The sequence below is a fragment of the Zalophus californianus genome, chromosome 9, assembly GCF_009762305.2.
Source record: "Zalophus californianus isolate mZalCal1 chromosome 9, mZalCal1.pri.v2, whole genome shotgun sequence".
In the NCBI taxonomy this organism is placed as follows: Eukaryota; Metazoa; Chordata; class Mammalia; order Carnivora; family Otariidae; genus Zalophus; species Zalophus californianus.
Genome location: NC_045603.1, coordinates 22022871 through 22050040, shown reverse-complemented (window position 1 = coordinate 22050040; position 27170 = coordinate 22022871). Strand labels below are relative to the sequence as shown.

Below are 27170 nucleotides of genomic sequence, written 5' to 3'. Positions count from 1 at the left end.
ATTAAGCCTAGGTCAACGGAGAAAACTGGCTTCTTTTATATGGAATCCAGATGATTGAACACAATCAGGGAAAATCATATATCCATGCAAATTAACTCTTATCCCACTTGAAAAAGAATAACAGCAATAAACAATTCAGGTATTATGGGAGTTTGTATTTTCCAAGAGAGGCTACAAGAATATCTTCTTACAACATGACTTTAGTAACCTTTCCTATAAGGGGGAGAAGTGATTAAAGCCCCTTTACTTAAATAATGGTAGGCTCTTGACTACCACAGAAGTGATGTTGCCTTCTGAGTTAAGTTATAAAAAGCAATACAGCTTCTGCCTCACTTCTCCTAGGATGTTTGCTCTTGGAACACCATCACTTACCATGAGGAAGTCTAAGTAGGCCATACCAGCCATATGAGTAAGAATCAATATTGAGAATGGATCTTTTAGCCCCCCTTGAAGCTGTTCCAGCTGATATCACTTGAGACAGAAAGAAGCTGTTCCCTACAGAGCTCTCCCCAAATTACAGATTTATAAACAAAATAAATGACTATTTTTTTAACTCACTAAGTATTGAGGTAGTTTGTTATGCATCCATCAATGACCAGAATAGATTCTGATATTTGGAAATGGGGTATTGCCATAACAAAAATCTAAAACATGTGGCATGAACTTTGTGACTGGGCAACAGACAGAAGCTGGAAGGGTCTCCAAGTGAGTGACTGCAAAAGCCATAAGGGCCAAAGAGAAGACTCTTGGAAGCCCACAGAACTATGAGAAAGCTGTTGGTAAAGGCTTAAAGGAGAGCAAATATAATCAGAAGCTAAAAGCAAAGCATCATTTGTGTTGTAGTAATGGAAAGTTTGGCAACATTGACATCTGCAGTAACATGGAAAATAGAAAATGAACCAAATGAACTCTATGATCTAAGGATGTTTCCAGGAAGAGTATTTAAAGAGCAACCCAGCTTTGTCCGGCTGCCTGTGATAACATGCAAAAGCCAAGCGAGAATTGAAGAATGACCTACCAAATAAATACAAAGGAGCCAGGAATTTCTGGGTACAAAAACAAAACTGGTTTATTATTTCCAGGTGTTCCAATTGGCAAACAATTTTCAAATTAAGAAGGCCAATGACCAAATCTGGGTAGGGTACAACATCATTTGTTAAGGCCTAAGAAATCTCTCGGGTGGTGCTGTATAGAATCTTTAAGCCAGACAAAAGACCCTCTAAGCATTTTTAAGGGCCTGACTCACAGATGTTCCCTGTTCAACTATAGAGTTTCTAAGAATCTCAAGGACATTATCTCAGAGAAGTCTCATAAGGAGCCCAAAGCAGAGAAGGAGCTTATCTGGAGATAAGCTTTTGTCTAATGAAGTGGAATATAAACTGGAACACAACAAGTCCACAAAGTTTTTTTTTTGTTTTTGTTTTTGTTTTAAAGATTGTATTTATTTATTTTGACAGAGACAGTGAGAGAGGGAACGCAAGCCAGGGGAGTGGGAGAAGGAGAAGCAGGCTTCCCGCTGAGCAGAGAGCCCAATGTGGGGCTTGACCCTAGGACCCTGGAATCATGACCTGAGCTGAAGGCAGACACCCAACGACTGAGCCACCCACGTGCCCCAAGTCCACAAAGTTTTAAAAGAAATTATATCAGCCTGAACTGGAAGGAACAGCAATATAAAATGAAAAGAGCTCTTTTGATCCCTAATCTTTAACAGACAAAAAGCAAGTAAGAAAGATACTCAGCTATAAACACAGGCTGCTTTTTATGGAAAATAATGATTCAGACAGAGGAACCAAGTGCCACAGAGAACAATTCCTATGCCATAAGACTGGGTCTTAATCAAGGAACTGTGCCTGGTTAGATTCAGAATTGCCACAGACTAGTGATCACCATGTGCCTTGTTTTCCCTGTGTTTAGATGAGCGTGTCAGTTGTGGTTCTCCTATGTCTGATTCACCATTATATGTTGGGTGTGTAGGAGAGGAGACTGATAACTTGTTTAATTCATAGGTCATCAATGCCAAGAGCAAAAGCAGTCAAGATCCTGCATCAACAGAATTACACCAGGAAGATTCAGGCACACCTGAACCTAGACTTGGAGCTCATGCTGTAATAAGCTGATGATGGGAAGTCCTGAAGGTATAAACGAGTATAATTTGCATAGGCAAAGAATATAAATTATTGTGCCCAAAGGAAAGTTGGTGGAAAACTGTATTTTCTAAAACTGACAACAAAGGTATCTCCCAACATATATCTTCTTATTACAAAGTAACTTTGACATTCCTTCCATTAGGAAGTGGGGTTCATGTTCTCTCCCCTTAAGTCTGAGTAGATATGGAGCTGTAGTAGAAGTGATGGTCTGTGACTTTGAAGGCTAGATAATAAAAATGGTATGGCTTCCACCTGGTCCTTTTCAGATGCTTGCTCTCAGAATCTAGCCAGTGTGTCATAAGGAAACCCAAGCAGTCCACGGAGAGGAAAAATGGTCCCCAGCCCATAAACCCAGCCAATCTGTAAGCTATCACCAACTTGCCAGCCATGTAGTGGGCCATCTTGAAAATGGGTCCTTTCTCCCTTAGTTGAGCAGCCTCAGCTCATACCATGTGGCACAGACAGGCTATCCCTGTCAAATGAACTCTGCCAAACTTGTAGATTTGTGAACAAACTAAATGACTGATGTTCCTCTAAGTAAGTTTTGGGGTGGCTTGTTAAATAACAATAGATAATGGACACAGACCTCGTCTCCTTCATGAAGTCTTTCCCAAGCTCCCAGGTGAAGTTAAATGTTCCTTTTTTCTATTCCCAAAGCACTTTGTATAACACTGCCTTAACACTTATTATACTCTTGAAATTAACTATTCACTTGTCCATCTCCATGTGAGTGCAAGAACAAGCCTGTTCCTTTTGGAAAATTAGCTCTTCAAATATATTACTTTTGCCTCATTCTCTCTCTCCTCTCTTTCTGAAGCTTTAAATAGACAAGTTAGAATTTCTCAGTGTATCCTCCAAGTCTCTTAGCTTTGCTTTCGTATTTTTCATCTCTCTCTGTGCCACGTCTGTAAAACTTCTTCTGCCCTAATTTCCAGCTCACTAAAGCTCTCTTCAGCTGAATCTAATCTGCTGTTATACTTATCCAATGAGTTTTAAATTTGAGGTAGTTTTTCTCCAGGTGTAAGTGTGTGTTTGTAATAGCATGGTCATTTTCTAGCCTGCATTTGACAACTCCAATATTTGAAGTCTTTTCATGTGTGGATCTGTTCTTTCTTGTTTCTGTGGTTCTGGTTTCAGGGTTTCTTTCCATATAGACTTAATTATTGTACACTGCTAATTTTAATCAGAAAAGTATTTATAGAAATTATTTGGGACCTGGAAAAAGGGAATATTCCTCTCTAGAGAGATTACATTTGCTTCTGCTTGAAGTCTGAGGGTATTTAAACTAAACTCATGGGTTGACATTTTTTATACCATTTAGGTGATAGAAATTTGAGGACCGATTTGTGGTAATAACACCTCAGGAATTTCTCTCCTTGTTCTTCTCATGACAAATCACCTTTCCTTGGGGTGAGGGTTAGGGGGCAGAATTATTTCTGATTACTGTAAAGGGTAGCCCCTGGAGTTCCAGCTCTATGGAGGAAGAATTTCCTATGAAAGTCTCCGTGCTGGACAGACACAGAGATTTTCTTCTCTACAAAAACCTTGAGGTTTATGAGGCCTTAAGCACCAGAGTTCAACAGCAGGTTCAGAAAATTCCCTCAGGACAAAAGTGGCTTTAGAAATCCACTGGTTTCCCACCCTCACCAGTGTTTTAGCCTGATTATATCTTACTAACCTATTGACCCCCAAAAGGTTCCTAATTTAAATGTTATTCAATTTATATAATTTTCTTGTCACCTTTTTAGTATTTTTCAGGTTTCCTTTCCTGTATTTTTAGCCAGAATATTTATTTATTTTCAGCAGGAGAAGCCTAATCAGCCTTGTTACCTGGGTGCATGTCTTTTTTATCCCTGTATCCTCAGCATACAGAACACTGCTTGGCACATGAAGGAACTCCATTAGTTTTTGATTGTTTAATAAATAAATCCGTGTCTTCTTTGACTCTTTCATTCCCCCTTCACTACCCCCAATACACCCCTACTCTCTATGTCCTAATTAAAGTGCTTTTACATTTTCATTCATGTGTGCCTTCCATTTTCCTATACTAGCTGAGCTTTCCCCCGACTTCTGCAGTATTTCCTGGTTATGTCTCCTATGGAAGAGTTTTCATTCTTATCATAGTTTGGGACCAGCACTGTCTTCACTTTCCGTGACTGCTTCTGATCACCCACTATTCTGTCTTTATCCAAAATCTGCTGCTTTTCCAAAGATTATGCTATCCTATTATAACATTCTTTTTCTGGTTTTATTGCTACCATATGCAGACTTCCAGTCATACCTCCACATTTCTTGAGAATTTCACTATGTGGTTCACGATTTCAACTATACTTCATTCCCCAATATATTTCCGTATAACAGAGAATTTAAGAGTACAGAGCAGACAATCCAAGTGCAAGTCTACCCCTTATTAACATAGAACTGTGGGAAGTTACCTAATATTTCAGTGTCACAGTTTTTTCATCTGTCAAATGGTAATAATGATATTATTACCTTAACAGTGTCTGGCACTTAGTAAATGCTCAATAAATTTTAACTGTTTTCTTTATTATGGTCTTACCTCATCCTAAAAATTTTCCTTCTGCATGCTTATGATTCATACAACAGCCTAACCTCAAGGCTGCTCAAAAACCTAGTTGTCCACTTCTATAGAATTTCTCAGCTTATTATCTAAAATGGCATTTCTGAATTTTACCTTAACCCTTCTCAAGATCTGCCCCTTCTTTGCATCCACTGACTTTTTATCTTAACCCAGAAATATAATCCATTTGGAAATACATATTTCAGAATTTCTCTATATTCATAACCATGCTCAATCTTCTCCTCTTTCTGGGGGAAACAATGTCTGTGTTTTCTTAGACTAGCTCAGTCTTCTTTACCCATTTTATTCTTTCTTCTTATTTTTTATCTTTAATCTCTTAGTCTCCACCAGCAAATTCCTCTAACCTCTAAACTTGGCCAAGTCTTACTTAACCTAAAATAAACTAGCTAATTCTCCCTTGAACCTCTTTCTTCTCATGTTACTATCATAACTCTTCTAATCTTCTTGAATGGGTAATCTGTACTCTCCACTCCCATTTTCTAGTATCTCACTATTAACTTCCAGAAATCTGGTTTTATCTCATTGCTACTAAAACTTACTTTTCCAAAATTAAGCAGCAATTAGATTGTCAAACCTAAAATGCCTTTCTTTCGAGTTTCTCTTACAACTCCTTTGTAGCACTGAATATGTTGACCACCCACTTGAAACGTTCCTCCATCATTAGATTTCATGTTAATAGCCTGCATTCTTTCTTAGATGCAATGCTGAACAGAAAGCAGATATGATGATAGTCAAACATTCATATTTAAGAAAGGCCCCCTCATGAACTGATCTTAAATAAGACATTTAGCTCCACTTTCCTTATCAGTAAAATGGGCATAATATTTACTTGCCTCATGCACTAATTTATAATGCAGATAAATAAAATAATGGATCTGAAAATACCATAAAACATATAAAATATACAAAATACCTGAGTACATTTCAGTAACCTGAAAACAGGATGCAGAAAAGTATATTAAAAGACTCTTGCTAATAAATTTGCTATTAAGTTCTAAAGGACCCCAAGCTTTGTGTCTGACCTAGAGGTTTTTCACTATTGCAAGGTTTCAAAGTACCTTCACCAAGATAGTACCACTCCTTGAGAGCTCTTGTCAGGAAGTTAAGAGACATTATACCAAAAACTCTGACCTACCTGGACTCACTCTAAAATGCAAAATAAAGTAAAATAAAATAAAATAAAATAAAAGATTAGTTTGACTATATTGGGGTACTTTAATGTTAAAATATTGTGGAAAATCAAAATATTAATGATACATCTTCACATATACAAGCATGAAAATTGAATTGGTCCAATTGTGAGTAAGAGATATTACCAGTTCTAAAATATATTTTAAAATTTTTTAAAGAAATATTACCAGTTCTTGGAGAAGGGGCCCTTGCAATTTCTAAGGAGCATGGTTTTTTTGTAACAGCTATGTCCGTGAGATCACATAGAAAGTTCTCATTTTCTGAAGGAAATGTATCCAGAGAAGCAGATGGTACAATTTCCATAGTGTAATTCCTCTTCTTTGGATAGGACTCCTGAAAGGAAGGAGAAAAAATAAAAATAGCTTTGTGATAAAGACACAGCTTGTTTGATTTATAAAAACTAGAAAAGATAATCAGATTCATCAGTTCTTCCAAAAGTGATTAAGAGGTGCTGATTCATCTGTTTGAATAAGTTATGCCATCATGTACCCCAATATCATCAGTGATCTTTCTAGAAGGGTCCTGACAGTTCGGTTCCCCTGAATTTATCACTGACATAGTAAAGTTCATGATCTCTTGTCATGATCTCTTTTTGTAGTATACAGCAATTTTCTAGTTGTGGCATAAACGGTTGCTTAACTAATCATTCCCAAGACTCTACTCCCTTGCCTGCTTCCTAGAGATAGCCAGAGCCATATAACTCAATTTTGGGCAGTTGGATGAAAGGGAGACTTCTGGGAAAATATTTTTTCCCCAGAGGAAAGACATGCAATGGGGATCTTGTAGAGCTTGGCCATCCTCAGTTTCCTCTCTCTGGATGCAGTTTAGATGTCTGGAGGTCGGACAGGCATGATGTGACCATAAGGCAATAAGCTTAAGATCAAAAAGATAACAGGCTAAGAATGCAACAGAAAGATAAAAAGAGCCTGGGACATTGATGATATCACTGAGTTACGGAAAGAGCCCCAGGACTAGTTAGTTACTCCAGGCTTCTTAAGTACAAACGTTCTTATATTGTTTGAGCCATTGCTAATAAGCTTTTTTGTCATTTAGAAGTAAAAGTATTCCCATATAACACACTAGTATTTTTTCTTTGTGAATACTGCTAACTAATATACTAAAGTTTCTCTTTTCAGGTTGGGATAAAACTAAGGTCCAATTCTATACTACTGATTCTGTGATGTATTCTAAAAGTAGGAATTCATTTCATTTCACAAAACTTAATTTCTTATACAAGGTATTAATTTGTCAACAAATATTTATTGGGCATCTGTCATATATACTTAGGACTACGCTAAGTGATAGAGATTTGTAAAAACTAATAAGATATAACCCTTGCCCTCAGAAAGACCACAGTTTACTAGAGAAGAAAACAGATATCTGCATAATGAATTTCACAATTAATCATGCTTTTTGATTTTTTTACCTTTACAAAGCATAATTAACTATCAAAAGAAAAAGATAAATAAAAAAATAAATTCATTTTCAAAAAATCTTCCAAGATATATCCAAGTGTTAGTAAAGATTTAGTATAAGCTCCTATTTTTTCTATAGTGATATTTACAGTACTGTAGAGTAAGTATTCAAGGTCAGTGTAATTGCTTTCAGACCATACCAGACCCTCACACATCAGAGAGTCAATTATGTTCACTCTATCCTATTGAAAGCAGGAAATTGGGAGTAATTTATTTTTAACAACAAAGGGTGACAAAGTAGAAAGCATCTGGAGGAAAGCAATCAAGATGGTGTATGATTTAAAACCATGTCACAGATGAAATGATGAAAGGACCTGCAGTGTTCAATCCTGGAGAAGCCTTACAGCAGCATAATAGTTTTCTCAACATATTTGAACAGCTATCTCTAAAGAGCTATCCCACAAAGCAGAGAAAGGGGAAAAGCTGCTGTGGTAGATTTATTCCGAAGTTCTTAAAGGCAGAACAACAACCAATGTTTATAAGTCAAAAGGGGCAAATTTGAATCAATAAAAAAAAAAACAATGTTCTATGAATTAATAATATTGGTTACCTTTTAAATAAAAATGCAGTAATTTAACAGTAGCTGAAAAATACACTATAAAGCAACAGAGGAAACTCCACATTACTGGAAATCTTTCAGTAGAATGATCTATTGATAAAATTATGTATAAAACACATTGTAGGGGCGCCTGGGTGGCTCAGTCAGTTAAGCGTCTGCTTTAGGCTCAGGTCATGATCCTTGGGTCCTGGAATCAAGTCCATCATTGGGCTCCCTGCTCAGCAGGGAGCCTGACTCTCCCTCTACACACTCCCCTCCCCCCCACCCCTGCTCATGATCTCTCTCTAACTCTCTCAAATAAGTAAGTAAATAACTCTTTAAAAAAAACCCACATATTGTAAAGTGAATATATCAGATGACTGTAAATTCCATGAAGGCTGGAATTTGTCTTGATCACCACTCTGTACCCAGAATCTAGTACAAGTCCTACCACATAGTAGGTGTTCAATAAATACTTATTGATCAACTGAATATTCTCTAATGTCCTTTTTAACAAATTCTAACTACGAGCTAGGGAAATTATTATTCCTTGTTCAGATATAAATACTTTGCTTTTTAGTTTGGTTATTATTATTGTTTAATGTTATTGCTTTCTGTTTTGCATATCAAAAGTGAAAAACCTGAGATTATGAAAATAAGATTATAAAGAGTCATAAAAAAAGTCTCTAGTTTAAACCCTAGTTCATCCTAAAGTCAGAACAACCTGTTAATCAGAACAACCCATTCTTCCTGGATTTGGTTAGATTGAAATTGTAGTCTGTTTGTTAAGAAATACAAAGACTTAATGGCCTTGAAAAAAATACTCTGAAATTTAACCACACAGGATGAATTACTTTGCTGTCCCTTAAAAATGAAGTATATTGTTTATTACAGAAATATTAGAAAATATAAAGAAAGAGAAAAAAATCACATGAAAATGCAGCATGCTCAGATAATTAATAGTAACATTTTGGTGTATATCCTCTCAGACTGCTTCCCTCTGTATGTGTGTGTGGACATGCGGGGGTGTGCAAAGGAAAGAAAGAAAAAAAATATTTTAAACAACAGTGACGTGCACCCTCTTCTGCTTCCGAAGAAAGTGCCATTACTTCTAATTGAAGTCTATAGTACACGGTTTCCTTATCGAAGGTGAGAGCCCCAAGGGAAGATGGTGAAACAAAGATAGCAAAACAGTGCTTTCTTATTCAACTATTTCATATTGTCAAAAAAAAAAAAGGTACACTTAACAAAATATCTGACTAGTATCCCTCAAAAGAGGATGGATATGGTGGTAGAATAAAATAGTAAAATGAATCTGTGCATGTGCACTACTCAGTTTAGAACATTACCATTGAAACCCACCCCTTCCCACCTGTGTCCCCCTTTCCAGTCCCTCTCCCTCCGTCCCTAACCGGGGCTAACTCCTGTTCTGAACTTCATGTTTATAATTCCTTGGATTGTTATTGAAATTTAACTATATATGTAACTATCAATAAAGAATTGTTTCATACTATATGCTTTTGAATTTCATAAGAATAGTACAAAATATTATTGCTCTTCTATGGTTTTTTCAAACACTATTATGTTTCTGAGTTTCATTTATTTTCAGTGTGGTATAGGAGTTCACTTTATAGGTGTACAATAATTCACTTACAGATTCTCCTGACAATGGACTTTTAAACATTTCCTAGGTATTGTGTTATTAAGAACAATTTGCTAGTAACATTTCTGAACATGTCAGTACCCTGGTACAAGTAACCAGGGTATGTAACTTATCCTAGTAGACATGGGGCAGAGAGTCAAGAATAGACACAAAGTGAGAAAAATGAATGAAATAAAAAGTTCTACAGATATAGGAGTTTGCAGCAAGAGGTGATCATGAGAACCAAGACTGGATATCCCGTAGCTTCTATAGAAATCTTGAGGAGGATTTTCCCACGCAAAGTGGGATGAAGAGATTTTTCTATAAATCCTATATGAAGATATTATATATAAATATGTATATGTATTATATGTAATGATTTATAATCTGATATAGATTTGCTTCTAATAATGCATTGTAAACAAGTTTCAATTACAAATATGTGTCTACATGATAAATCTAAGGTTAAGTCTCAATATACACATGGTCCTGATTTATTTAGTTAATCCAATCATATTGAAATTTCAATGTTTTCCTTTTAAGGGAATATTCTTGTGCATGTACCATTGTTTACATGTTCAACTATTTCTTTTGAAATAGAATTCCTGGTATTTTGATAGGGATTGCATTGAACGTGTATATTGCTTTGGGTAACACAGACATTTTAACAATATTTGTTCTTCCAATCCATGAGCATGGAATGTTTTTCCATTTCTTTGTATCCTCCTCAATTTCTTTCATACGTGTTCTATAGTTTTCAGAGTACAGATCCTTTACCTCTTTGGTTAGGTTTATTCCTAGGTATCACGATTTTTGGTGCAATTGTAAATGGGATCGATTCCTTAATTTCTCTTTCATCTCATTGTTAGTGTATAGAAATGCAACTGATTTCTGTGCATTGATTTTATATCCTGCCACATTGCTGAATTCCTGTACGAGTTCTAGCAATTTTGGGGTGGAGTCCATCTGTGGAGAGTGAAAGTTTGACCTCTTCTTTGCCGATTTGGATGCCTTTTATCTCTCTTTGTTGTCTGATTGCTGAGGCTAGGACTTCTAGTACTATGTTGAACAACAGTGGTGAGAGTAGACATCCTTGTTGTGTTCCTGACCTTAGGGGAAAGCTCTCAGTTCTTCCCCATTGAGAATGGTATTTGCTGTGGGCTTTTCATATATGGCTTTTATGATATTGAAGTATGTTCCTTCTATCCCTACACTGTGGAGAGTTTTAATCAAGAAAGGATGCTGTATTTTGTCAAATGCTTTTCCTGTATCACTCTGGAAAGCAGTATGGAGGTTCCTCAAAAAGTTAAAAATAGAGCTACCCTACAATCCAGCAATTGCACTACTAGGTATTTGCCCAAAGGATACAAACATAGTGATCTGAAGGGGCACCTACACCCCAATGTTTATAGCAGCAATGTCCATAATGGCCAAAATATGGAAAGAGCCTAGATGTCCATTGACAGATGAATGGATAAAGAAAATGTGGTGTGTGTGTGTGTGTGTGTGTGTGTATATATACATACACAATGGAATATTACTCAGCCACCAAAAAGATGAAATCTTACTATTTGCAACCATGTGGATAGAACTAGAGGGTATTATGCTAAGCAAAATAAGTCAATCAGAGAAAGACAACTATCATATGATCTCACTGATATATGGAATTTAGAAACAAGACAGAGGATCATAGGACAAGGGAGGGAAAAATAAAATGAGACAAAATCAGAGAGGGAGGTAAACAATAAGAGGCTCTTAACAATAGGAAACAAACTGAGGGTTGCTGTAGGGGAGGTGGGTGAGGGTGAGGGTAACTAACTGGGTGATGGGCATTAAGGAGGGCACTTGATGTAATGAGCCCTGGGTGTTATATGCAACTGATAAATCACTAAACTCTACCTCTGAAACTAATAATACACTATAGGTTAATTAATTGAATTTAAATTTAAAAAAAAGAAACAATTCCGGTGACAACAGGTATATACCATATGCTTACATTTAATTGAATCTGTTTCTGGACTTTCTAATTGGTTCCATATGTCAATCTATTCTGGTACCAGAATCACACTGTTTTGCTTACTAAAACCTTAAAATTAATTTTACTATCTGGTAGGATAAGTCTCTCCTCATGTTCATCTCTGTCAAAGCATTCATGATTAACCTCATGTTTATTTTTAAAAAGATTCTCATTTTTCCTCAACGCCATATGCAGTCAATCTCCAAGTCCCTTACTTCATCATTGAATTATACTTCAAACACATTCATTTCTCTCCACTCCTGCTACCACCCTAGTCCAGGTCACCACTGTAGCTCACTTGAACTATTAGAACAACTTTGTAACTAGTCTCTTTGCCTCCACTCCTACTCTTCTCCCAACTAATTCACTTTCAAATACTAGCATGAGGTTACTAAGAGTAAGTCATGTAAAAATCAACTCATTTATTTTCATCATAATTTTGAGAAAGAATCAAAAGTTTCTAGTCATAGTAGATGATTCTTTTTAAACATTTAACATGGTCTCTCATGATATCTCAGAGTTTCTATATTGAGTGATTTCATTAGATGCATTAATGATCCAGCCCAGATGTCCATCAAGATCAGAAAGAATAAACCAGAGGTTAAACATAATCCCATTAATCTATAAGATAAATCCAGTTAATTTCTAAAGACATGCTTGTCTAGCACCTAGCAAAGTGCCATGTTCATAGTAGGACTCTATCAATATATGCTAAAAATAAATACATAAAATAGTATTTCAGTTAGTATTTTTAGGCCTGCATCCTCCACTAGAATTCAAGAGCCACAGAGGCAAGGACCATGACTATCTTTTTAAATATAGTATGCACTTAATAAATACTTGTCAAATGAATGAAGTCTGAGAAAAATGTCATTCAAAAACTAGCAGATTCAAATCACTGTAGGAAGAACAACTTATCCTTGTGAGGTGTTTTATAGTCTGCAAAGTGAATAGTATTTCATTTACCCTGATGATTCTTTTTTAGCCCTCACAAACAGCCTATCAATGTTATTATTATCTCCATCCAGAAACTAAGGCTTAGAATTCTTCAGTGACTTGTCCAATATTAAGTATCTGGTTAATGGAAGTTTCAGGACTCCCACTGAGATCTTGTGACAGCTAATCCAGTGTTTATACTATTGTATCACTATATAAAGGGACTATGACAAGATCTTCATTGTCAGAATTAAGGTAAGAAAAATCTCCATACATTATCGGGTAGTATATAACACTGCCAACTTCCTAACCTTTGCAAGCCCTCTTGCTTATGGTGGGAAACCTGGATTTTGGTATACAGGTTAATTGCCAACATACTTTTGATGATAAATCCTTGTAATGGACCAGAGGGATTAAAAGAACTGGCCCAACAATTTGTGACTCACCTTCAAGGCTTCATTGTAGCTAGTCTAGCAAAACTGTGCTCCAATTTGGTTAGCAGTCTTTGCTTTTTTTTCTTGATATTTAGCCTCTACCTTTATTCAGATGCCCGGCTAATGGATCCCAGACTTGTTTCTGTTCTTGATATTTTAATAATAGTAACATACTGGGCACCTGGGTGGCTCAGTCAGTTAAGCTACTGTCTTCAGCTCAGGTCATGATCCCAGGGTCCTGGGATCTAGCCCCGCCTTGGGCTCCCTGCTCAGCAGGGAGCCTGCTTCTCCTCCCTCTGCCACTCCCCCTGCTTGTGCTCTCTGGCTCTCTCTGTCTCTCTGTCAAATAAATAAATAAAATAACAACAACAATATACCTACGACTGCATTCTCTGTCTTGGTCTTTGCCAGTTCTCTTCTGAGGAGAGATAATGTCCTAATGATGTCCTGTCCCTGAATCCTGAACAGGACCCTAAGGCCCTAAATGCCTAACTTCATGGCTCCTGAGGGAATGTCTGGCTTTGATGCTTAGACTTAGTTAGTCAGCTTCATCCTACCTGCTATAGTTAATTGTGCAATGTGTGGACAAAACAATACTTCTTCAAAAAGATGCATACTAAGAGCATTGAATAAATTAATAGGACATAGGCCCCCCAAAGAAAAACAAACAGAAGTAATAAGACATCTACATAACATGCTTTCATATGTTGTTTACCCTATGCTCCTATGAAAGTTTAAAATCACCAGTGGTAGGCTAAATCTAACAATTCAAACTTTATTAGTGATTAAATATGAGGCCCTATGGTTTAGCACAGAAATTAGTTATAAAAATTCAGCATGAGGGTATATAGATTAGCAATACCATGAAAAAAGAATTAGGAGTACAGCTGACAGTATGAGTGACAGTGTAATATACTAAAAACATAGTGTAACATTGGCTGATTCAATACAAGTATGATATTTAGACTACCAAATGTGACAGCTCTCCCTTCTGTGCTAATTAGAATTGGGAATTATCCTGTTTAGTAATCACATAAAAGATAGGCTAACTGTATCATGTTGACCATCCTTGTAAGGTGGTACAAGATTTTATTCATCGAAAGGACCAAAGGATACTTGGCCTTCTGACTTACAAAGAACCTTGGCAACAACCAGGAGCCCAGGGTATGGGCACAATTTTTTCTCAAATGTAGCAATGATGTGACTCTATCAGAAATAAGGCTGCCTTATAGGCTTTTCTAGATTACTAGAGTATCTTTGTGAACATCCCTCTTAACATAGCTCTATTCGGGGCGCCTGGGTGACTCAGTTGGCTAAGCGGCTGCCTTCATCTCAGGTCATGATCCTGGGGTCCTGGGATTGAGCCCCGCATTGGGCTCCCTGATCAGCAGAGAGCCTGCTTCCCCCTCTCCCTCTGCCTGCCTCTCTGCCTACTTGTGCTCTCTCTGTCAAATAAATAAATAAAATCTTAAAAACAAACAAACAAACACATAGCTCTATTCTTAACCACATGGGAGAAATGGAAGCAGCTTAACCAATCCTGCAGTGAGACCATACCTAGTCCCCTCAACCTGGTACTGAGGCCTCCATTAGAAAAGGTGCAAAGATGAAATGGACTGTTTCCTCCGGACATGGGTAAGAAAAGTTTGAGTATCAAACTCATGTCATGTGAGAAAAGATAAAAGAGGAAAAGGTATAGGGAAACATTTATCACAAGTATTTGAAAAGTAGAAGAGTGATTAGAATTATTCTCTATGGCTAGGAGGGTAGAAAGAGCGTAGATGGAGAGATGGTAACAAGGAGACAAATTTCAGCTCAGAATGAGCTTTCTAACAATTAGAGCTTTGCAGTATGATGAAATTGGCTGCCTAGAAGGTAGCAGGTTCTAAGCCACTGGAAGTCTTTAAACCTAGTCTGATCAACACAAGGCATCTCCTAAGAATAGAAGATGGTGATTTGACTTAGATGAGTTTTAAGACGTTAGGTAAATAAGACAAGGAGAATAGAAGTGTTGGTTTAGTACTATGATAAGCAACCTGCATACTTTAACTGCTTCCTGAATCCTTTTTCTAACAATGGGAGGAGTAATACTAACACAAGAGAGTGTGGGTTTATGGCTCTTTCAAAGTTAGAGATGATTCACCATTCCTAATGACTCAAAGTAGGTAAAAGCTTTTGGAAGTGGCCTTATTGCTCTGGTGTCTCACAATATCAAGAAAATTATCCCCTAAAGACTTACAATGACATTCAAATATGGAACACTACACTATAAATATAGAATAATAAAAAATAATAATGACAGACTTTGGGTGGGAGGGAAGAAGGAGTGACAGCAAGATATTCCTAGGGAAAGGAACGTTGATGATGGTAGTAGGCACTACAATGGCCTCTCAAAGATGTCCACATTCTAATCCCCAGAACCTGTGAATAGATGTTACCTGGCAAAAGGGACTTTGCAGATATGATTAAGTTAAGAATCTTGAGATAGGGAGATCATCCTGGATTATTATGGTCATTGTAAGTGAAAGAGAGAAGAGTCAGTGTTAGGGTGATACAATGTGAGAGATTTGACTAGCCATTGCTGGCTTTGAAGGTGAAAGGCAGCCATGAGCCAAGGACTGGGCACAGCTCATAGAAACTAGAAAAGGCAAGAAAATAGATTCTCCCCTAGAGTCTGTAGAAAGAAGCACAGCCTAACCAACACCTTGAATTTAGCCCAGTGGGACCCATTTTGAACTACCAGAACTGTAAAATAATGTATTTGTGTTTTTTTAAGCCACTAAGTTTGTGGTAATTGGATTCTGTAGTAATGGAAAACTGACACAATAACCCAGCAGAAGGCATCACAAAGGGAGGCAACAGAAACTATTAAGGACTGAGAGACAGACATTAAAATTAAACTCCAATGGAAAAATATACCTTGTTACATTATGATATGATTCAATATTTTAAAAATAGTGATTCTTTCACTTTCACTTAGTCTTACATTTAATGCAATAATACTGCAATAGAGTTTCCCTCTTACTGCATCTTGGATCTTGACAAGAATTGTAAAGTACATCTGGAAAAATAAATGTGTGACAATAGCCAGGTATCAATTTGAAAAGAGAAAAGTAATGGAGGGGGTAGAGATCAGCCTTTAGCAGATATTTAAATAAATTGTAAATGGTCCTGGTGCAATAATTGAAAGGCAAGAGAAGAGAGAATTTTAAAAAACAAAGCTCCAATACTTGTAGAAATTTATTATATTATGAAGGTGGTATTTCAAATCAGCAAGAAAACAATGGGTTATATAATAATTGCCAGTAAGATACTGACTATTCACTTGGAAAGAAATAATAAAGCTGGATGAATATTTCATTCCCTATACCAAAATAAATTACAGATAAATATTTAAATAATAATTAAATACGCTTATAATAGTAATCGTAAAATAGTAATGAACTTTGAACAGGAGCTATAACCAGACATATATAACCAGAGCTGTAGAGAAAAAGATTGATGAATTTGAGTACATACAAATATTAACTTTCTATCAAACTACTAACATATAAAAAAATAAGGGACAAATGACAGATTTGGGAAAATTCTTTGACACATATGACAAAGAACTAATATCTTTATTATTTAAAGAGAATTACAAATTAAGATGAAAGAGATCATCAACCTAAGGGAAAAAGTGGACTAAGGATAGGAGTAGTTGATAAGAAACAGCTAGAAATTTCTTATATGAAAAGATGCTTGATCTCACTTATAATTAAATATACATATAAATTAAAGTAACACATGATATACCATTCTTGATCAAATTGCTATAGATAATACACAGTGTTAGTGAGGGTTTCGAAAAATGGGTACCATTTTTGAAGTGTGTATTGGTATCAAACCTCTCTCCAGCTAATTTGTCAATTATTACAAGAGACCTGTAGAAAGCAGATCTTTAGATAGCATCAGTTTTTGGACTTTTGCCATATTAAAATTTTTCTTCCTTTGCCTGGGAACAGATGGGATTGATAAACCACCATTATTATTCCTAAAGCATCATGGTACTGTAGGGCACTATTTATATGAATTGCATAATCGCCAATCATACTTTCTAAAAAATTATGTGCACTTGCTACTTTTAATCCTTTTACCAAATAATGAAATGTTTGTGTGTGTGTGTGGGGGGGTGATGTAGAGGGAAGTTTGCCTCTTATGAAGCCTTTCTCATGAATGAAAAAAGTTGTAATGAGTATTGATTATTTAAGTCGTAAATGGTTGTCAGGATATTCTTTCCCTTTAGAAAGTGTTACCAATTAATGTCCATGGATCTTGATTCTTAGTCGAGCTTCTCTTGATCAGTTACTTCAAAGTTGGAGGTGTCAATTAAGATTTGAAACCACAGCAGAAATGTCAACAGGAAAGTGTTGAGAAACCAGTGTGGGTACTACCTAACAATGTCACTTTGGATATACTATTGGTTGTGTTATGTCTCCTCAAAATTCATGGATCAAAGTCCTAACTCCCACTACCTCAGAATGTAATATTTGGAAATAAGGTGGATACAGATGTAATTAGTTAAATTAAGATGAAATCACTAGGGTGAGCCCCTAATCCAGTAACTGGTGTCCCTATAAAGAAGGGAAATTAAGAAACAGACACATACACAGGGAGGACACCATGTGAAGACTGGAGCTATGTTGCCACAATCCAAGGAATGCTGAAGACTGCCATCAGACCCCCAGAAGCAAGGGGAATGGCATGGAACAGTTTCTCTCTCACAGCACTAAGAAGGAACCAACCCTACTGATAATCTTGATTTTGGACTTCTAGCCTCTAGAACGGCAAGAAAATGGGTTTCTGTTGTTTAAGCCGTGCAGTTTGTGATACTTTGTTATGGCAGCCCTAGCAAACTAACACAAGGGTTAAAAAGAATATAAAAAAGGAACTGTTTGAAAGGAAAAAAAAAAAACTTCTAACTAATCTTTTTTAATGTTCTAAAATTTTTACTCCTTGGAAAATAACTACTGATTAACTAGGAACAAGCAAGGGAAAGAGGATTATCTCTGTTCTTGATAAAATTCCCAAAAGCATATAAAAATTTTAAATGCACATGCTCTTTGACACAGGAATTCTACTTCTAGAAATCTTTCCAATAATTAAACCTATGAACACAAATAAAAATGTACATATAAGGATGTATCCTGAAGCATTGTTTAGAATATTAAAGGACTGGAAATTATTTTTAGATTATCATTAAGAGACTGTTTAATAAATAAATATCATTCATACAAGGAGGCAATGTAGTATAATGCAGAGGTCCACAGATCTTAGACTACCTAAAATCCCCGTGGACCATTTGTTAATAATTCAGACTTGTTACTCTCCCCCAAATTTTTACTAAATCAGGATCTCTGACAGTGAGTTGGAAATCTATGTTTTACAAGCTTCCCTGGTCATATTGATGTAATTGGTTGGTGAAATATACTTGAAAAACACTGGAAAAAGAGTTAAAGAGCGTGGAAATAAAATCCCAGCTCTGTCATTTTCAGCAAAGTTGTTTTGGCAAAGATTAGAATACTAACAGTATCTACTTAAAAGGGTTGTTGGTGACTATGAATGAGATGATAAAATTATTGAAATAAATTTGAAATAAAATGAAATGAATTTTATAAAGTGCTTAATATAATGCCTTAGTATAGTGCCTAAAAGCTCAATAATTGTAGTCTTTATTACTATTTAGTCCTTCAAAAAATGAGATAAATGTGTAGGTACTGATATTTTCAGGTAAAACAAAGGAAAAAACAATATATAATGTATGTTCACATTGTGCAAAAAGAAAGTATATACACATATATTATATTTGTGTGGAATATTTCTGGAAAGAATGATTTAAAACTTGGTGATCAACACTGGGGAAGAAGACCATATTCTCTTTTGTGTTGCTTGATCTTTTTAAAAACTATATATACATGCTATTTTCAGGAAAAAGAAGTTCTGTGAGTCTAAATACCACCTGAGGAAGGTGATGATACCACTTCAAATATAAATGAACTTTAATTTTTATTTCTGGTGCTATTATGTAGAAATTTGCATATCCCAGGTGAAACTGAAAATGGTGAAATCTCAAGAATAATCTCCTTAATAAATCAACAAATGCAACTGAAAACACACCAAATGCCAAGCAAAACTAAATAGGGATGAGCTCTGTATGAAGCCTCAGTAAAAGACCTAGATAATCTACATAAGAAGTCAAAAGAAATAGAATGTATTTCACCAAAACAAGATGAACAAAGAGAAAAGTGCATCATATGAAGAAACCTTGAAGCTAAAATACTATGTACATTGTCCATGAAGCATTACTTATAGTCAAAAAAGAGAAGAAAAGAAAAATAAAATAAAGAAACCAAAATTATTTATATAAAAGATTTTCTTTACAATATGAGGAGTCCAAAGCCTCATATTTTTTTTGGAAAGAGGCAGAAAGCAAATTATTAGAAAAATAGATAAACACTGAATAAATGAACTAAAAAACTGAATATTCAAGCATAAGTAAATAAACAGGTTTACAGCCAGAGACAAACTATGTCAAGCTGTTAGAAAAATAACTGAGACTTAACTACTATTGGGACGACAAAGGACATCACCAGATTCCTAAGAACAAAATGTTGTATTTGATGATGAAATTGCACAGCCATGTGTTTAGTGTTGGTTGGTCTGGTAATGGTGAGGGGTCCTGGGTAACTACTGTTAACTAGGCTTGGAGCATTTACTTGAATAGTCCCCAAACTCCCATTCCTGACTCCACTCCATTTTCACACAAAGCAAAGGGATTTTTACCATTTTGAATAATAATACATGTTTTTTAAATGTAAAAATTTTTACAAACCCCTCTATAATAATAGGATTAATTTAGTAATTTAAGGAGTACAACAAATGACTTCCTCATTTCTTGACCAAATTATACATAAGAGTCCCAGGGATGACAAATCTTTTCTGTAAAGGGCCAAAGAGTAAATATTTTAGGCTTTTCAGGCCGTAAGATCTCTGTTAAAACTACTCAGTGCTACTGTTGTAGCAGTAAAACAAACACACACAATATGTAATTGGAAGAGCTGTCCAGATTTGGCCTACAGTGGGTCAGATTTGGCCCAAAGACCACAGTTAGCCAACCTGTGGATAAAACAAAGGACTCACACAAATGGATTAAAATATCAACAAGGTTAATGACATAGCAGATACTAGAAAACATGGCTTAAGTGCAAGGCAATATAGGCTTCCTATTACTATATTCCAAAATTAGATTGACTAGCATCAGGTTTCCCAAGCCTGAATAGCTACTAAGCTTAATTGCACATCCTATCTGCAGGCTAGAAGATCACAAAAAGAATTAGTTACACATGCTCAGTTTCTGCTCCCAAATTTATAAATCAATTAACTCCCCTGAGGAGTAAGTAGGAGTAGATAAAAGCCCAGTTAAATTAATCAGTCTCCCCACCTGAAAATATGAAGCAAAAAGAAAGGAACCCTCATTCTCTGCCCAACTCCAATAGGTAAGTTATACTTTTAGGATTTGTTGTTTGAAAAAAATACATGAGCAAAATGCAGCAATAAATTTCCATTTTATTAATCATAGCAAAACTCTGCATTAAATAATAATAAATATAGATATGGAAATGTAAGATCTATTATTTATGTATTCTACAAACAAGGCTTGGTGCCTGTATGATATTACAAGCCTTTTAAAAAGATTTATAGAATGATCCAGTTGGAGATCTATAGCTTCATATCATTCCTAAAAAGTAGATATTATAGCCCCAGATAATAATATTATTAGAAGACAATAATCATCCAATAAATATTTGTTGAATAAAAATATGAATTTTATAAGAATTATTCCTTTTTTTAAAAAGATTTATTTATTTACTTTGAGAGAGAGAGAGAGAGAACATGAGAGGGAGGGTCAGAGTAAGAGAGAGAATCTCGGGGCGGAGCAAGATGGCGGAGGAGTAGGAGACCTAGATTTCGTCTGGTCTCAGGAATTCAGCTGAATAGGGATCAAACCATTCTGAACACCTACAAACTCAACAGGAGATCAAAGAGGAGAGTAGCAACAACTCTCTGAACAGAGAAGCGACCACTTACTGGAAGGTAGGACGTGCGGAGAAGTGAATCCGAGGCGATATTCGGGAGGATAGACGGTGGGGGAGGGGGCCTCCGTCGGCCGCTTCTGGCAAGTGATAGAGCCGCGGAGCACAAAATCGGAACTTTGAGAAGCCGGCTCCGCTGAGGGACGACGCTCCAGTGGCTAAGCAGGGGTGGAACCCTCGCGGGACAGTGGGGTCTCAGGACCCTTGGGGTCACAGAAAGACCGGGGGAGCCTGAGTGCACCAGAGCTCCCAGGTATAGGAACGGGGAAGCCGGCTGCAGATACGGAGCAGAGTCGCGGGCTCTCAGCTCGGGGTTGCCATAAACTGTGATCTGCGGCCCAGTCGGGTCACTGCTCCTCCAGCAGGGACCCAACAAGCGGCAGAGCCGGGGAGACTCCCCTTCCTTCCCGGGGAGGAGCGGCGTGGGAACGCACCGCAGGGATCGGCTGGGTTTGGAGACTCCACACGGGGTCGGGTGCCAGAGGTACAAACGCTCGGTCACAGGCCGGGTGAGCACGAGTGTGGCCGGAGACCGGGGACAAGGAAGTGACTGCTTTTCTCTGGGGGCGCACTGAGGAGCGGGGCCCCGAGTTCTCAGCTCCTCCGGGTGGAGATTGGGAGGCCACCATTTTTGCCCTGGTCCTCCAAGGCTGTACGGAGAGCTTGTAGGGAACAAAAGCTCCTGAGATCAAACCCGAGCAGCTTGCTTAGCCCGGACCAACAAGGGCGGGGCAATTCAGCCTCCGGCAAAGACATTTGGAAACCACAGCAACAGGCCCCTCCCCCAGAAGATCAGCACGAACAGCCAGCAAGCCAAGACCAAGTTTGCCGATCAAGGAGAATGGGAGAACTCCAGCGCTAGGGGAATACTGCACATAGAATTCATGGCTTTTTTTTACCATGATTCATTAGTTAATCAAGTTAATTTTTGTTAACTGTTTTTTTTTTCTTTTTCTTTTTCCCTTTTTCAACCAACATCTTATCAATCTCTTTAAAAAAAAAAAAACATTTTTTATTTTTCATTTTTAGAGTCATATTTTATCCCTTCATAGTAGGTACCCTTATTTTTGGCATATATATATAAGTTGTTCTCTCTTTAAAATTTTGAGATACAGTTTCTTCTAACAGATAAAAATATACCCTAAATCACTAGTGTATGGTTCTGTTCTAGTCTCCTGCCTGATCACATTCTCTCCCTTTTTTCTTTTTTCTTTTTTTTAAATCTTCTTTCTTTTTTCAAACAACTTATCTTACCAAGTCCTTTTATAAAATCTTTTATAATTTTCATCTTTACAGTCATCTTCTATCCCTTCATTGTATCAACCCTTATTTTGTACATATATGTCTTTCTTCCTTTAAAATTTTAGGAGGCACTTTTTTCTAACAGACCAAAATACGCCCAAAATCTAGTGTGTGGCACTGATCTATGCACTAGCCTGATCATATTTGATCACATTCTGCTTTTTTTGTATTGTTCTGTTTTTGTTTTTATCTTTTTCTTTTTTTTTTTTCTCTTTCTTTTTTCTTTCTTTCCCTTTCTTTTCCCCTGGTTTCAGGTCTTTTCTGATTTGTATACAGTATATTTGCTGGGGACATTGTAAACCTGTTAGCATTTTGTTCTCTCATTCATCTATTCTCCTCTGGACAAAATGACAAGACGAAAAAAATCACCTCAGCAAAAAGAACAAGAGGTAGTACCGTCAGCCAGGGACCTACTCAATACGGACATTAGTACGATGTCGGACCTAGAGTTCAGAATCATGACTTTAAAGATACTAGCTGGGCTTGAAAAAAGCGTGGAAGTTATTAGAGAAACCCTTTCTGGAGAAATAAAAGAACTAAAATCTAACCAAGTCGAAATCAAAAAGGCTATTGATGAGGTGCAATCAAAAATGGGGGCACTAATTGCTAGGATAAATGAGGCAGAAGAGAGAATCAGTGATATAGAAGAGCAAATGATGGAAAGTAAAGAGGCTGAGAAAAAGAGGGAGAAACAACTACAGGATCACGAGGGCAGAATTCGAGAGATAAGTGATTCGATAAGACGAAACAACATTAGAATAATTGGGATCCCAGAAGAAGAAGAAAGAGAGAGAGGGGCAGAAGGTATATTGGAGCAAATAATAGCAGAGAACTTCCCTAATGTGGGGAAGGAAACAGGCATCAAAATCCAGGAGGCACAGAGAACCCCTCTCAAAATCAATAATAATAGGTCAACACCCCGACATCTAATAGTAAAACTTACGAGTCTCAGAGACAAAGAGAAAATCCTGAAAGCAGCTCGGGAGAAGAGATATGTAACCTACAATGGTAAAAATATTAGATTGGCAACAGACCTATCCACAGAGACCTAGCAGGCCAGAAAGGACTGGCAAGATATCTTCAGAGCACTAAACGAGAAAAATATGCAGCCAAGAATACTATATCCAGCTAGGCTGTCATTGAAAATAGAAGGAGAGATAAAAAGCTTCCAGGACAAACAAAAACTAAAGGAATTTGCAAACATGAAACCAGCCCTCCAAGAAATATTGAAAGGGGTCCTCTAAGCAAAGAGAGAGCCTAAAAGCAGCAAAGATCAGAAAGGAACACAGACAACATACAGTAACAGTCACCTTACAGGCAATACAATGGCACTAAATTCATACCTTTCAATAGTTACCCTGAATGTAAATGGGCTAAATGCCCCAATCAAAAGACACAGGCTATCAGATTGGATTAAAAAACAAGACCCATCCATATGCTGTCTGCAAGAGACTCATTTTAGACCCAAAGACACCCCCACATTGAAAGTGAGGGGGTGGAAAACCATTTACCATGCTAATGGACACCAAAAGAAAGCTGGGGTGGCAATCCTTATATCAGAAAAACTAGATTTTAAAACAAAGACTGTAATAAGAGATGAGGAAGGACACTATATCCTACTGAAAGGGTCTATCCAACAAGAAGATCTAACAATTGTAAATATCTATGCCCCTAACATGGGAGCAGCCAATTATATAAGGCAATTAATAACAAAAGCAAAGAAACACATTGACAACAATACAATAATAGTGGGGGACTTTAACACCCCCCTGACTGAAATGGACAGATCATCTAAGCAAAAGATCAACAAGGAAATAAAGACTTTAAATGACACACTGGACCAAATGGACTTCACAGACATATTCAGAACATTCCATCCCAAAGCAACGGAATACACATTCTTCTCTAGTGCCCATGGAATATTCTCCAGAATTGATCACATCCTAGGTCACAAATCAGGTCTCAACCGGTACCAAAAGATTGGGATCATTCCCTGCATATTTTCAGACCACAATGCTTTGAAACTAGAACTCAATCACAAGAGGAAAGTCGGAAAGAACTCAAATACATGGAGGCTAAAGAGCATCCTACTAAAGAATGAATGGGTCAACCAGGAAATTAAAGAAGAATTAAAAAAATTCATGGAAACCAATGAAAATGAAAACACAACTGTCCAAAATCTTTGGGATACAGCAAAGGCAGTCCTGAGAGGAAAGTATATAGCAATACAAGCCTTTCTCAAGAAACAAGAAAGATCTCAAATACACAACCTAACCCTACACCTAAAGGAGCTGGAGAAAGAACAGCAAATAAAGCCTAAACCCAGCAGGAGAAGAGAAATCATAAAGATCAGGCAGAAATCAATGAACTAGAAACCAAAAGAACAGTAGAACAAATCAACGAAACTAGGAGCTGGTTCTTTGAAAGAATTAACAAGATTGATAAACCCCTGGCCAGACTGATCCAAAAGGAAAGAGAAATGACCCAAATCAACAAAATCATGAATGAAAGAGGAGAGATCACAACCAATACCAAAGAAATACAAACAATTATAAGAACATATTATGAGCAACTCTATGCCAGCAAATTAGATAACCTGGAAGAAATGGGTGCATTCCTAGAGATGTATCAACTACCAAAACTGAACCAGGAAGAAATAGAAAACCTGAACAGACCTATAACCACTAAGGAAATTGAAGCAGTCATCAAAAATCTCCCAAGAAACAAAAGCCCAGGGCCAGATGGCTTCCCAGGGGAATTCTATCAGACATTTCAAGAAGAATTAATACCTATTCTCCTGAAACTGTTCCAAAAAATAGAAATGGAAGGAAAACTTCCAAATTCATTTTATGAGGCCACCATTACCTTGATCCCAAAACCAGACAAAGACCCCATCAAAAAGGAGAATTACAGACCAATATCCTTGATGAACATGGATGCAAAAATTCTCACCAAAATACTAGCCAATAGGATCCAACAGTACATTGAAAGGATTATTCACCACGACCAAGTGGGATTTATCCCTGGGCTGCAAGGCTGGTTCAACATCCGCAAATCAATCAACGTGATACAATACATTAACAAAAGAAAGAACAAGAATCATATGATCCTCTCAATAGATGCAGAAAAAGCAGTTGACAAAGTACAGCATCCTTTCTTGATCAAAACTTTTCAGGGTATAGGGATAGAGGGTCCATACCTCAATATCATAAAAGCCATCTACGAAAAACCTACAGTGAATATCATTCTCAATGGGGAAAAGCTGAGAGCTTTTCCCCTAAGGTCAGGAACGCGGCAGGGATGTCCACTCTCACCACTGCTATTCAACATAGTATTAGAAGTCCTAGCCACAGCAATCAGACAACAAAAAGAAATCAAAGGCATCCAAATCGGCAAAGAGGAAGTCAAACTCTCACTCTTTGCAGATGATATGATACTGTATGTGGAAAACCCAAAAGACTCCACCCCAAAACTGCTAGAACTCATACAGGAATTCAGTCAAGTAGCAGGCTATAAAATCAATGCACAGAAATCAGTGGCATTCCTATACACCAACAACAAGACAGAAGAGAGACAAATCAAGGAGTCGATCCCATTCACAATTGCACCCAAAACCATAAGATACCTAGGAATAAATTTAACCAAAGAGGCAAAGGATCTGTACTCAGAAAACTATAAAATACTCAGGAAAGAAATTGAAGAAGACACAAAGAAATGGAAAAACGTTCCATGCTCATGGATTGGAAGAACCAACATTGTGAAGATGTCAATGCTACCTAGAGCAATCTACACATTCAATGCAATCCCCATCAAAATACCATCCACTTTTTTCAAAGAAATGGAACAAATAATCCTAAAATTTGTATGGAACCAGAAGAGACCCCGAATAGCCAGAGGAATCTTGAAAAAGAAAAGCAAAGCTGGCGGCATCACAACTCCGGACTTCCAGCTCTATTACAAAGCTGTCATCATCAAGACAGTATGGTACTGGCACAAAAACAGACCCATAGATCAATGGAACAGAATCGAGAGCCCAGAAATGGACCCTCAACTCTATGGTCAACTTATTTTTGACAAAGCAGGAAAGAATGTCCAATGGAAAAAAGACAGTCTCTTCAACAAATGGTGTTGGGAAAATTGGACAGCCACATGCAGAAGAATGAAACTGGACCATTTCCTTACACCACACACAAAAATAGACTCCAAATGGTTGAAAGACCTAAACGTGAGACAGGAGTCCATCCAAATCCTAAAGGAGAACACAGGTAGCAACCTCTTTGATCTCAGCCGCAGCAACTTCTTCCTAGAAACATCACCAAAGGCACGGGAAGCCAGGGCAAAAATGAACTATTGGGATTTCATCAAGATAAAAAGCTTTTGCACAGCAAAAGAAACAGTCCACAAAACCAAAAGACAACCGACAGAATGGGAGAAAATATTTGCAAATGACATATCAGATAAAGGGCTAGTATCCAAAAATCTATAAAGAACTTATCAAACTCAACACCCAAAGAACAAATAATCCAATCAAGAAATGGGCAGAAGACATGAACAGACATTTTTCCAAAGAAGACATCCAAATGGCCAACAGGCACATGAAAAAGTGCTCAACATCACTCGGCATCAGGGAAATCCAAATCAAAACCTCAATGAGATACCACCTCACACCCGTCAGAATAGCTAAAATTAACAAGTCAGGGAACGACAGATGCTGGCGGGGATGTGGAGAAAGGGGAACCCTCCTACACTGTTGG

At 37.1% G+C, this 27170-nt stretch overlaps 1 protein-coding gene across 16 annotated transcripts in view; it reads right to left on the bottom strand.

Moving 5' to 3' along the window:
* ANKS1B (ankyrin repeat and sterile alpha motif domain containing 1B) overlaps positions 1–27170 on the bottom strand; it is a 1105044-nt gene that overhangs the window by 680083 nt on the left and 397791 nt on the right. For all 16 annotated transcript variants that reach the window (XM_027592180.1, XM_027592182.1, XM_027592181.1 and 13 more), the window contains one exon: positions 6108–6273. In XM_027592180.1, coding sequence (XP_027447981.1) covers positions 6108–6273 — 166 coding nt within the window. The remainder of the gene's footprint in view (positions 1–6107; positions 6274–27170) is intronic.